Raw genomic sequence first — 14,016 nt, 5'->3', positions numbered from 1 at the left:
AGGATATCGGATTTGTTTTTTTTTTCATGACATGGAGTTAACCATTGCATGTGCGACAGGAAATAATCAGAGCACATAATTTATGGGAAATCGGTACGGGCGGCGAGCACCGCATTGCCTGTACGATTATGCCACCTTGTGGTAACATTCACACACGGCTTCAATTGCAGTGCAAAGTAATGATGACCCCTGTGGGGGGTTCCTGCTCCACGCAGGTCATATGTCAAAACGTGTACGCAGCCAAGAAGGCAATGCCATGAGCTCATGTTACATTTTTACAGACTTTCCTGTGTGTAACAAAAATATTTCTGCGGGATTAAAGCTCACGAATGTTATCAATTCATGTGGATATTCAAATATCACCTTGACGTATATTTGAAAATAATGCAAGATTGTAAGCTAGGTACCGCTCATAGATGGGCGCTTAACATTTGCACAACCATGGATATAATCTCGCTGCCATAGGAATGTGGAAATTCCACTACTGACTCAAGGTTGCCAACAGGGAGGAATAATGCCCCACGCTTGTGTGAGCAGGTTCAAACTACGGCTACCGATCTGGTGGCGAGATGTTAACTCACTCGCCTGATATACAGGAGGTTCGTCGGTTCGATCCCGACCCTGACGCTTGTATATTTAGAGATTGCATGTCACTCTCCCCGTGGTCGCTTGGCTTTTTCCCCGGGACGTCCGGTTTCTCCCTCCACATTTAGAGAATCGAGGGGACGTTTTAGAGTGTTTGGTTGCTATAAATTTCCACGCAATAAGTCACTTCGTTGAGCTATCATTTGTGATAGCCAGGTCGCTTCTGAAAAAGAGCTACATAGCTCAGTGGGCCTTACCTGGTAAAATAAAAAAAGAATAGTTTATATTCGTTTTTTTAATAGTTTGATTAGCCCCTCTCCTTCCCGGGGGTCGCACCTGCGTGCCGGCGCTGTTGAGGTCCACCTCGTCGCTCCACTCGGCGGCCGGGACCAGCGCCAGCCCGACGGCCGGCAGAGGCCCTCTCGCCTGGCAGTCGGGGAAGGCCGCCCTCTGCTGCTGCAGCTCGTGGTGTGCCCAGCACTCGGCAGGGATCACGGGCGGTGGCGCCGGAAGGCGCGGCTCCACTGCAATCGATCGCACACACGGGGACACGTGACAGTACACGGTTGGTGGGCGATGGTGAATCCTGGCTGTTACGTGTCCCCCACCCCATCCACCACGTAGCACCCAACACCCACGATCTCCCCACCCATAATCACCCACGAACCACGAAAAACGTGGCTCGAACACGTGACGAGTTTGGGTGACAGACATACGACGATTTAGCTGTAAATATAATCGATTTTTTTAATATTCTGTCTTTCCCCTTCAAATTTGCTTTAACACTCAAGCAAGTGAGTGCCAAATGTTAAAATCAAAACCCCAGGAGGGATAATTGCAAATGGGATTCTGCCGTAGCTGTTCACAACGTGATTCGATATGCCGTCTGTTTCACGTTTTTGAAATCTGGACTTCACTGTCCTGTGCATTACGAACATGATCTCGTTTCATTAGAAACACCGGATCGGATCTCAGGAGTTGTCACGGAGCTCATGAGGTTCTCTGCACAGACACACACACACACACACGAGCGCTCGCTCAAAGCCATTTGCATTGGCGGTCACCTGCAGGGATCTCCTTCAAGGTGATGGGCACGGGACAAAGGTTGTGGATCAGCATGCGAGGGCACGGGTCCTCGAGCAGGAATAGATACGTTACTCCCTGGGCTTCTTGACAGGTGAGCACCACGGGTCTGTACGCAACAGCACACATGGCAACACTGGAATCAGAACCTTTATTAATCCTGGAGACATCCAATGAGCTACAAAGTTCTTCTTTTACAGACATCCAGATGCGACGGGTCAGAAAGTTACGACAGACAGAAACACGACAGGAGTGCAAAGTATAGGACATGAATGCAAATCACTAAAATTAAAAATGTAAAACCGATGAAAGTAGACGAGTTCAACTTGAATAAGTACACCAATTTCCAAGCTTGGCAAATGCACCAAAACAACGGCAAGAACAGTCCCAGACCACACCAAGACAACACACAGTCCCTCAATAAAATTGCACATTAAAATGTAACTATCGATACATGGGTAAGAATGAAAGTTACAAATCACATTTGCAAAATAGGTTTTGATCCGGCACTCATCTCCTGGGCATTTTTTTGAAGGAAGATTCACGACGTTGAGGGAGGGAAACGAGGTTGTTCTAAGACATCGGGTGCTGCAGTGGCAAATGCTTTATCACCTACTCCTGCACCTTAATGCAATGCGCAGGGAACGTGGCTACAATGCAGCGTGCAACTCTCACGGGAACTAGAGAGTGGAGCTCTCTGATGTGTTTTTTTTCGGTGGCTACGAGTCACGTGGCCACTCCAGGATGTCGGTAACGTGGATGGCTTTTCAGTTGTCCCGAGTGTTGTTAGTCGCGGTCTCCAACGTTCCGTTCCGCATGCTGTGAGCTTCTCGAGGGACTAGATTCATTTCCGGGAGAAGCTGAACTCAATTCCAGAAGAAGCTCCCATGGAGGAAAATGCCAGACACTATGCCGACCAACGCACGGTACTCAACCCAAAAACACATCACAGTAAAAACCTAGGCAAATTGTTTCAGATGTCTGGGGCCACGTGGAATTAAATGTACCTTCTTACGGTGGGGAGGGGTGGGGGTTCTGTGAACTTTACGTGTGCACGACTTGTACATGAAATACTGAAAACTTGATGGCCAACCACATAAGGAACGTGCAGTTGTTACGGTAGACAAGCTGGCATGAGCGTCTTGAAACACATGAGATGCAAACCCGCTGGGTTGCGAGGTGGCCAGGAGATGTCAGTACAGCGAGTGGGTCTAATGGACCGTTGAACATAATTCTGACGAGTATGCATGGGTTTTCTCTGGGTAACTCTGGTTTCCTTCCACTTGCCAAAAATTAATTTAAAACTAAATTGGCCGAACATCCTGATCTTCTTCTTCTTCCATGCGTTTGTCCCACTCATCTCTCATCTTCTCTGTGATTTCTACGCATCCCTGATGCCTCCTGCAAAAAGAGTCTCTATGCTCAGCGAGACTTTCCTGCCTGGGAAAAAATGACGTCATATAAAAAATGGAAGAGCGACGGAAAATTCATGAATCTGTGCGCTGACCAAAGTACCAAAGTATACGTAGTTCCAGACTTTAAGAAACGCCCTGTTTGCAGTGGAGTGGAACAATTTTTTTTTTCACTTAATTAAATCAGCTATGAAAAAATGAGATTAAAAAAATACAAGGTTATAAATCAATTGAAAATAACAGTCCTGGCGGATAGGCACAATCGTACAACCTTGCATGGAGAATATTTAATTTCAAAATATGGACGAAACATTTGGTTTAATTTCCCGGCTATCGGAATGCATGGTCAAGGACGGAGTGTTCCCCCACCCTTCGCGTGTGTGTAGCTGAGAGCCAAGCCTGGCTTACAAGCTCCATCGCTCTGGAGCAGGAAGAAAGAGGTCTCATTGAGAAGGGAACACCAGACATATACATCAGCAAGAAACACTGCCAAGCCCTGACAACTACGAGCACACACACGCGCGTGGTCGACCTCTGTCGGACTGTGTTGATATCGTACGTCGAAAGTGTTCCAGCGCTGCGTCCACGTGCAAACTGTTAGCAGGCGGTGCCCGTCATCCAACAAATCGGCCAATTTATGCGTCGCGAATCGAACGAAACTTGAATTTGGACAGGTATTAGTGAATCTTTATACACGCAACAAGATCAATCCTAAAGTCGCACACGCTTTCTTTGAAAGACGGTTGCACTTTCACAGGAGGGCCATGCCAAGGTAGCCCCCCCCCACCCCTCCATTTAAAAGAGGGACGCTTGAGTCTCAATCGGTGCTCACCGAGAAATTCAAGAAAGCAATGATTCACCCGCCTTGTGAACCCTGTGAAATGCCCCTATCCCGAGTCACGATTCGATTCAACATATATTGTGCTAATTCCATGGTTAACGTAGCTCTGCCGGTGGCCGCATGGATCACGTGAAGCAATTATTATAAACAAGGTATACGAAACATAAACAGGTCCATATTTTCATGCATGTGTTGCAAGCGTAAAAATGTATTGTATTCAATTAATGAATGCTTTCCTGATTATCAGTAATCAGTGTCTGGGATGATTCTTATGAGAGAATACTGGTGTAGGAGGCTAGAACCATTTTGAACAATTCATATTTTTTTTTTAGTATATTCACAGATTCTCTGGGGGGAATTGCTTCACGTTGGAAGTTCTAGAAGAAAGTTGGGAAAGAGACGAGCCAGCAGAGCAAGTACAAAACATGCGTATTCACAACTTGATGGAACGGGTCCCTTAAGGCGATGTGAAGAAGAAAGCTCTAGACCGGGACGGGATTGAAGTTTGAGCCAAAGACCTGCCACTTGGCGGAGGAATAAAGTTGAAAACACTCGAGTAGACAACACTCAGGATGTCACACGTATATATATATATACATGTAAACTTGTGGCCAGGGCACTGCTTCGTCCCGTGCACCCCCATCGACCGATGTGCCCCCCCCACCTCGTGCACACGTGGCTCTCGGCGTAGTCGTCCGTAGGCAGGGCGACGCTCTGCCGGGGAAGGTCGACCCGGACGAGCGCCGGCAAACTCCAGCTGCCGTGCGGACGCTCGCCTCCCTCCTCGGCCACGGAGAGGCGAAGGCTCTTGAGGAGCGCGGCCGCGCCGTCGCTAGCAGCTCCGTCGGCTCCGGCTAGCTCCCAGCACGCAATGGGGGACCGGGAGGAGCCATCGCGGGCCGGGCCGATCGTAAACGCGGCTGCCTCTGTTGTGGAGACGCACTGCGGGATGGAGCGGGGCCGGTTGGTGTTGGGTGGAGATTGATGTTTATTTAGCACGTGGGTTATTCGCAGCTACTCGTAAATTCAAGTGAGTGCAAGCGAGATAGGCTGTATGTTTAAAACAAAACAAAAATTTATCCAGATTTTTACCACCCATTACTGTGGGCATCTCCATTTGTGGACTCCACCAACTTTCTCAACAGGCGACTGAATATCGTGAAAGTGATGTGGCTCCATATCTTAGGAGAGCGACATGAGAATTGTTAAGTGTAGTTGGATTGGTGGGAGACATGTAAAGTCTTTGAAATAAAATGTTGTTTCTCGATAGTTTCCACCCATTGTTTTATTGGCCTCTAAGAAATTGATGACCCTGTACAGTTTTAAATGTAAATTAAAGTCGACTGAAAACAATTTAAAGAGAGAAAATACAAAGGTAATGATAAATTTATGTTGTACAAAGTCAGTGGGGACTACACGACCATGTATTTGCTTGTGTGTGTGTGCATGAGGTGCTCGCTAACAGAACTTGCCCCAACAGTCTGTTCATGCTATACGGGGGATCTTTGTCTTTTTGCACGTGGAGCAAAGGCACAGTGTTGTACGCACTGCACTATGAACCCAGCGACCCGGGTTCGATCCCTGGTCAGAGCTAACATTAGTGGTGAATGGTTATCTGAACTGTCCCTGGGCCTCCCTGAGATCAACTCAGCCTTAAATGTGCAACTCAGCCTTGGTACAGTGTGTAAACATGCCGGCATTAATAAGTACCCGCTAACATAACTTTTCCCCAACAGGCTCAAAGGTTATATGGGGGATCTTTGCCTTTGTGTACTGCAACCTAAAACACAGTTGGCTGGCAGAGCTTGGAGTGTAAGCGGTGCAGCTGCCAGCCAACCGGGCCTGTTAATCCATAACACCTGCCGTCTGTCCCATGACCTCATGGCAAAAACTATCGCCACTCCAACGTGGCCTCGAGGTGGCACAAGCGACACGGTGACGTCGTCGTCGTCAGCACTGAATGGCGAACGTCCATGTCGTCGTGTACGAGCTTACGCCCAGGGTGCTGTAGGCCTTGTCGCTAACAGCCACGGGCAGGCAGGCGATGCTGAACGGCGTCTTGTTGATGAGGGTGGTGCGGTCCTCAACGAGGAGAACCTGAATTCCTCGGCGCAGCATCGACGTGATGCAGAACTGACACAGCTGGAGGGGGGGGGGGTGGGGGGATCACGATCACGGCTCTGGTTAGCTACACATCGCACTCTCTCCAACAGACTGTGCCACCAATCAATCGTTCGTTCTTTTTGTTTACGTGGCAATACCGCCCTCAATGAAGTAGGCATAGGTGCACTTTGCAACAGAATGGGGAACGGTACAGAAGTGGAGAACACCAACGTCGAGAAGATCGCAATACCCTTATGATGTAACCGCCGTGTGGCATGAAAATTAGTTTTTACTTATTTCAAGTAAATATTTACGTATTAATAAGTAATGATGCAAGGATGATTCGCCACCCTGGCAATTCAATAAGTTGGCACACATCAGGGCTACAAATTAATTCATTAATAGATATATTTTTTAATCTCGTTTATTTTGTGTTCTTTTCATCTCGTGTGTAGTTTTTCTTTTGCTCCACGAGCCTAAATGTAACAGAGTTTAAAAATGTTCAACGCAACAACTTTTACAAACGCAATTCGATGTTCGTATTGCGAGCTACATGAATTGGTATGAATCGATGAATCCATGCGTCCTGATAGCCCTGATAATTATTTATACAGAATATACATTGAAGTACAAAAATAAGTCGTTCATGCATATAAATATATATATACACACAATCTAGAGCTAACATGCCAACAACTGCTTCTACTAAAATATTAATAGGAGAGCTACAATCCCCAAAAACAAACTCCTTGATCCTATAAGATATCATGCACAATGTAGTATTATCAATATACAATTCCTCTTGAATGCCTGGTAATTCAAACCTCTTGACTTAAAAATGCATCAAAGATGATCAATGAATTATACATTACACACTCAACAGAGGCTTATGCAATTGTAAAAAGGTGCTCTCTTGAGAGTGGAACTAATCCCCCAGCAAAATTATTTCAAGTGGTCGGGGAGTTTAGATAGAGAAGGAAGCCTGCAATTAGCGTACGGTGCATGTCACGGGGTTCACGAGACGCCCCATGGGTGCTAGAGGCCGCTACACTCACTGAAAATGTAATATATATAATTATTATTAACTATTGAGTCTTCCTGAATCATGACAATTGGGGGAATCTCGACAGGGACAATCAATACACTCCTAACATTCACCATTCATATTAAAGTCTGGGCTGTTACTGGTACAGTGAGGGAAAAAAGTATTTGATCCCCAGCTGATTTTGGAAGTTTGCCTCCTGACAAATAAATGATCAGTCTATAATTTTAATGGTAGGTTTATTTGAACAGTGAGAGATAGAATAACAACAACAAAAATCCAGAAAAACGCATGCCAAAAATGTTATAAATTGATTTGCATTTTAATGAGGGAAATACGTATTTGACCCCTCTGCAAAACATAACTTAGTACTTGGTGGCAAAACCCTTGTTGGCACTCACAGAGGTCAGACGTTTCTTGTAGTTGGCCACCAGGTTTGCACACATCTCAGGAGGGATTTTGTCCCACTTCTCTTTGCAGGTTTTCTCCAAGTCATTAAGGTTTCGAGGCTGACGTTTGGAAACTCGAACCTTCAGCTCTCTCCACAGATTTTCTATGGGATTAAGGTCTGGAGACTGGCTAGGCCACTCCAGGACCTTAATGTGCTTCTTCTTGAGCCACTCCTTTGTTGCCTTGGCCGTGTGTTTTGGGTCATTGTCATGCTGGAATACCCATCCACGACCCATTTTCAATGCCCTGGCTGAGGGAAGGAGGTTTTCACCCAAGATTTGACGGTACATGGCCCCGTCCATCGTCCCTTTGATGCGGTGAAGTTGTCCTGTCCCCTTAGCAGAAAAACACCCCCAAAGCATAATGTTTCCACCTTCATGTTTGACGGTGGGGATGGTGTTCTTGGGGTCATAGGCAGCATTCCTCCTTCTCCAAACACAGCGAGTTGAGTTGATGCCAAAGAGCTCCATTTTGGTCTCATCTGACCACAACACTTTCACCCAGTTGTCCTCTGAATCATTCAGATGTTCATTGCCAAACTTCAGACGGGCATATATACGTGCTTTCTTGAGCAGGGGGACCTTGCGGGCGCTGCAGGATTTCAGTTCTTCACGGCATAGTGTGTTACCAATTGTTTTCTTGGTGACTATGGTCCCAGCTGCCTTGAGATCATTGACAGGATCCTCCCGTGTAGTTCTGGGCTGATTCCTCACCGTTTTCATGATCACTGAAACTCCTTGAGGTGAGATCTTGCATGGAGCCCCAGGCCAAGGGAGATTGACAGTTCTTTGTGTTTCTTCCATTTGTGAATAATCGCACCAACTGTTGTCACATTCTCACCAAGCTGCTTGGCAATGGTCTTGTAGCGCATTCCAGCCTTGTGTAGGTCTACAATCTTGTCCCTGACATCCTTGGAGAGCTCTTTGGTCTTGGCCATGGTGGAGAGTTTGGAATCTGATTGATTGCTTCTGTGGACAGGTGTCTTTTATACAGGTAATAAGCTGAGATTAGGAGCACTCCCTTTAATAGTGTGCTCCTAATCTCAACTCGTTACCTGTATAAAAGACACCTGGGAGCCAGAAATCTTTCTGATTGAGAGGGGGTCAAATACTTATTTCCCTCATTAAAATGCAAATCAATTTATAACATTTTTGAGATGCGTATTTCTGGATTTTTTTGTAGTTATTCTGTCTCTCACTGTTCAAATAAACCTACCATTAAAATTATAGACTGATCATTTCTTTGTCAGAGGGCAAACGTACAAAATCAGCAGGGGATCAAATACTTTTTTCCCTCACTGTAACTGCGGCTGTGAAATCCGTAGAAACGTAATTACATTACGTTTAGTAAGTTTGATAGTAATACCAATTATTATAGTGAAAAGAGCCTTGTAAGCTCAGCGGATTCCTCCCGCGCAAACCAAAACATTCCCGACGGTGATCCTGGAGTGTGCGCGGTTGCTGGCGCTCACCTTCCCGGCGCCCGGCACGGAGCCCAGACGCACGTCCACGTGCGCCAGCCCCTCCTCCGGCAGCTCCACCACCACCTCAAAGGCGGCGGCGCCGCCGTTGGCCCACTTGGGCGACGTGACCTCACGCGCCAGGCGCACGGCGGCCGACTTGTGCACCGTGTTGGAGCGTGAGTAGTAGATTCCCAGCTGGAAGGGCTCCTGCATCACACGACCGACGCCACCGTGGGGGAAACGATCTCTTGCAAATACGTTGCGTATATGTTCTCCTATAACGGGGTATTTTCAGAACGCGAATTAGAAATGACGCGATTGAGTGATCAGAACTAAGTCGCGCGAGTAGGAATAAGCGGTTGTACGGCTGCCTCGGCTTAGCGTCAAACAAGGCGGGATGCTGCTGGATGCTTCTAGATGCTACCCACGCGCCTCGGTCTTTGTTCGGCCCGCGTACGCATCTCTCACGTGTTATTGCCGACTGTGCTTTACCCTATAATTTATATTATACATTAAACGCGATTTTTTTTTCATAACGTGATATTGTTCAGGAACGCAACTACCGCATTATAGAAGAACAGACTGCATACACTGAAAAAAAATTCGTGATGTATAAGGGTTGAGAACTAAGGTTTTTAACGGATGTTTTTTTTCTTAGGTTGGTTACCAGCACCTACAGTTTAACTTTGAAAATAGCTTAGGGTGGGAGCTTGTTCCCCACTGGATACTGCGCAGTACCGAGTGAACTTGGCTCGCAATCGGAATTAAATTCCTCCAGTTGCGATCAAACATATGTATGTTGAACTTCTTTCGCACCGTACGTAGCCAAACAGTGCTAATCGGAGAATGAGTACAGCTTTGTGGGGAAGTTAACAGCACGTAGAATGAGAATAAAATAATAAAATAACAATAAAATTATCACGACTTTCCGCCACAACACCTGATGAAGGCCACTTGTGTTGTGGCCGAAACGTCGTGAGAATCTTATTGTGTTATTTTATTTCATTATTTTATTCTCATTCTACGTGACTTTACCGAAAGAACCAAAGAAGATGAATCCTTGCAGTCACGAAAGCTTTAAATCGAAAGTTAACAGCAGTTGCCGTAAGCACCGTCTGATGCTAGTTTGAATAGGGAAACCACTTTGAAAAATATTTCAGTTCTGGAATGTAGACATGCCCCAGGAAAAACAACATACACACACAGCTGATTTCATTCCGGTAAAACGCAAGCTGAAATAACACATCCCTGTGCCTCTTAGATCACTTTTGCATGCCTGAACAAATCAGCCCTTGCTCAGTCCAAAACGCCTGCCACTGACATCTCGAAGCGCTGAAGCTCACGCCGCTGACACCAGATCAGGCTAGCCATCCCTTGCCGACCTGGCCGAGACCTCACAGTCGCCCTCGCCTACGCCGGATCAGCAACTCGGCACCCGGTACTCTTCACGAGACTTGGCAACAAGGCGACAGAGAGGGGTCAAGCCACAGCGCGACTGCGGCCATGTAACCCGAGCCACGGACCGTGCAGTAAACCACTGTAGCCTGCGCTCGTTCAATGGAGGAGCAGAAAAACTACACGAGCTCTCTCCTGAAGCCGTCGCGTGACTAGCGGACATCCACGTTTGGCATTGAGCTCCCGCGCGACGATAGACGCCGCAGATCGATGCAAGGGGCCAGCCAGCCGTCCAAGCGAATTAACGATGTATTGGCCACGGCCGATCTGTGCCGCCGAGCCAGAAGGGTTAGTGGAGGTTTGCCGCCCATGTGGTGGCGCAGGGGTGGGGGAGGGTTGACGCTACCGTGAAGTTGGGAGGGACGATGGTTTTGCCGGCGGGCGCCTGCACGCTGACGCGCTCTCCCTCGAAGAGCCACAGGTCCCAGGAGGAGCGGTTGAGCAACAGGGCCCAGGGCCGCAGCTCGATGAAGAGGGTCTTGAGGCCGGGCTTCCAGGCCGACAGCTTCACCTGCATGGGGCTCTCCCACTGGCACGAGGCCTCCCACGCCGCCCTGGTTTCACGCGCAGGGAGCAGGGGGAGAACGGCAAGGCGGCGGTGAGACGGGGAGGAGAGACGTGCTTTGTATGTTTGGAGTTTGCATGGCTCTCTCTCGCTCTCTCCCCGCAGTTGCGTGGATTTCGTCTCCGGGTCCTCTGGTTTTTCCCTCCACATTTAGAAACATGCGTTTAGATTATTTGACTGCTGTAAATTTCCATATGAGGAGCCACTTCATTGGGCCATCATTTGTGGCCAGGTCGCTTCTGAAAAAAGAAAAGTTTAGTTTGTGCGATTTGCTTACCTCTCCTATACTTTGCACTCCTATCGTGTTTTTTGTACTGGACATCTGTAAAATAAGAGCCGCCATAGCTCGTGGGATTTCTCCACGTTCTGATTCTGGTTTTGCCACGTGTGCTGTGCGTGCAGACCCGTGGTGCTCACCTTTCAAAGAGCCCAGAGAGTAACTAATCTATTCCTGCTCGAGGGCCCGTGCCCTCGCAATGCTGATCCACAACCTTTATAGCTTTACAGATCATCGGATGCCTCCAGTACAAACATATATTCTTATTCTGACTCGGGGAACACAAGCGACAGCGGGCGACATTGTATTGGCCGTTAAATACAACGGTGCGCCCTCAAAATAACGTGGGTGGACACACGATGCCACGCATACAATGGGCATTCTCCGAGGCGACTCAAATTGAACAGCGTCCACAGCAATGGTGACCTGTCGTTGGCGTCATCTCCACGCTGCGCAGGAAGGTCATGCCATTATATTAATGAAATCAAATCAACATGAATAGCAATAAAATGTGGAAATGGGTTCAATTTTGTCTTTGTGGAAATTATAACGGCCGGGTAATTCGAGAACACACTGCGGGTGGGGGTTTGGTGAACAGGACAAGATTTGTGGAAAGCGAAGATGGCTGGAGGATGAGACCGGTGATGAAATGGCAACCATGAGGAAAGAAGGCACCCGAGTGGACGGGCCATTTATGGGGATGGAGGGATGAGATTGATTTCCTCAGTAACCATTGCAGGGCACGTACACGTTGCGTCCTTAGTGTGGCTGAGGAGGGCATACTGAAGTGACTTCCTTCACAAGTAGTGCTGTAACAATCCTGAGTGCCAAGACTTGCAAGCAGATATTTTTGTCATCTCATGACCTGACGCGAGGAACGCACTCGGAATGGAATTGTGAATAAAACAAATACAAATAGGGGCAGAGAGCCAGCGTGCGGTGAGGCATGGTGTGCGACATATCCCCCAAACGGAGGTCCATCGTGTCGAAAAACACAACCCCTGTAAAAGACACATCGGAGTGCTGTATAGGGCAACCGCGAAAACTTACGCGTGAGATGTTAACTAACTCGCCTGATTATACAGGAGGGCCTGTGTTCGGTCCTGACTTATGACGCCTGGATATTTGAAGTTTGCGTGTCTCTCTCCCCGTGGTCACGTGGTTTTTTTTCCAGGTCCTCCGGGTTTTTCCCTTCACATTTAGAATCAACAGAGCGTTTAAAGTATTTGGCCGCTATACATTTCCACACGATAAGCCACTTCGTTGAGCTATAATCTGTGGCTAGGTCACTTCTGAAAAAGAGTTACATAGCTCAATGGGGGCCTCACCTGACAATATAAAAAATAGTTCACAGTTTAGTTTCAGTTTATGTTGCCTGCAGAACGTCGCCGAGGTCAGCGGTGCTAATGTCGGGGTCCTCGGTGGCTCAGTGGGCCTTTCTCTCAGTCCAAAATGTTTTTTTAATAGTTTCGTTTATGTATTCACCGTTCATGACTGGGGCCGATGTACGGCCATGGGTTGTCAGGTTTGTCGAGAGTCGTGGCGGCGAGTAACGGGGACATGTCCAGGGGCTCCGAGTCTGCCTTGTCCATGATCTGCAGGACGAGCGCCGTGGAGATGGGCACCGCAGCTTCCGACACCTCACCGTCATCCCTACAGACAAAGACAAAGGTCACCCCCTCCCGTATAGCCTTTAACAGATTGTTGGGGCGAGTGCTGTTAGCGAGTAGCACTTATAAAAAACTGGCAAGCAAAGGGGGTTGGTGGCCAACACCACGCCCATCCGCTTTTGTGTCCTGGGTGGCGATGTTTACACATTGCACCAAGTACTCATTTGAGGCTGAGTCGACCTATGGGAGGCCCAGAACCGGTTCAGATAATTTTCACTAGTGTTGGCCGTGAGCGGGAATCGAACATCGGGTCGCCAGGGTTGGTGGTGCAGCGCACTAACCGCTCCGCCACCCCTCGACACGCACATATGCATGGACACACACACACGTGCGTACGTGCACAAACATACAGACTTAGGCTTCCATTGTAAACACAAAGGCCTCGTTACTAATTCGGCCAGAAAAAGTGCGCTACTATGTTGGCAGTATTGCGCAAGCACAAATAACAAAAAAACTGAACAAATTCGTCAAAGACCCAAATCTTTGCCTATTACATATTCCTTTCTCTTGAGATGTTAGTCAGTTCAACACAGAGCAGGCTTTCGTGACCAATATCATCCATCATAATTCCAAGTGTCGTCATCACATCTACTCCTTCTATGTAAGGAACGAAACAGGAGGATTTCCCCACAAATCTGGCTGTCGCCTGATGAAGCTAGTTGTAATTACTGGCGAAACGTCGTACTCAGATTGTAAATGTTGTGGCTTGGCTCTTCAACACACCGGTTAGTGCTGTACTAGTGACGAACTGGCCACGTTCTGTTTACGTGACAACCCTTACTCGTTGGCTGTGTCGGGTGGTGGCGGGTTTTAACGACACAACATTTATATATTTACACGATCTAACCCAACAAAAACCTGGAACTCGTAAATGTGTGAGTCAGGTGCTCCATATATTTTGCTCCAGCTTGCAACTGATATCCTTACATCGTCCGTTAAACAATACAAACGTTTTCTAGTTGCATCAAATGGAGGAACGGTTTCCCAAATACGTGCACAGAAAAAAATGTTACGTGAAAAGAACCGCAAACGTTACACAGAGCACCTTGCATCATTTTGTATGCGATGTAG

At 47.6% G+C, this 14,016-nt stretch overlaps 1 protein-coding gene across 7 annotated transcripts in view; it reads right to left on the bottom strand.

The window, feature by feature from the left end:
• Positions 1 to 14,016, bottom strand: part of VPS13B (vacuolar protein sorting 13 homolog B) — a 305,573-nt gene that overhangs the window by 14,157 nt on the left and 277,400 nt on the right. For all 7 annotated transcript variants that reach the window (XM_076066534.1, XM_076066535.1, XM_076066538.1 and 4 more), the window contains exons 48-54: positions 12,761 to 12,928; positions 10,780 to 10,987; positions 8,988 to 9,185; positions 5,917 to 6,063; positions 4,586 to 4,863; positions 1,650 to 1,777; positions 922 to 1,109 (exon numbers count right to left, since the gene is read on the bottom strand). In XM_076066534.1, the coding sequence (XP_075922649.1) occupies positions 922 to 1,109; positions 1,650 to 1,777; positions 4,586 to 4,863; positions 5,917 to 6,063; positions 8,988 to 9,185; positions 10,780 to 10,987; positions 12,761 to 12,928 (1,315 nt within the window). The remainder of the gene's footprint in view (positions 1 to 921; positions 1,110 to 1,649; positions 1,778 to 4,585; positions 4,864 to 5,916; positions 6,064 to 8,987; positions 9,186 to 10,779; positions 10,988 to 12,760; positions 12,929 to 14,016) is intronic.

Source organism: Petromyzon marinus, chromosome 12, assembly GCF_048934315.1.
Source record: "Petromyzon marinus isolate PM22_M1 ecotype Great Lakes invasive population chromosome 12, UKy_Petmar_22M1.pri1.0, whole genome shotgun sequence".
In the NCBI taxonomy this organism is placed as follows: Eukaryota; Metazoa; Chordata; class Hyperoartia; order Petromyzontiformes; family Petromyzontidae; genus Petromyzon; species Petromyzon marinus.
The sequence above is the reverse complement of the archived record's forward strand: the minus strand, read 5'-3'. Positions and strand labels throughout refer to the sequence as shown.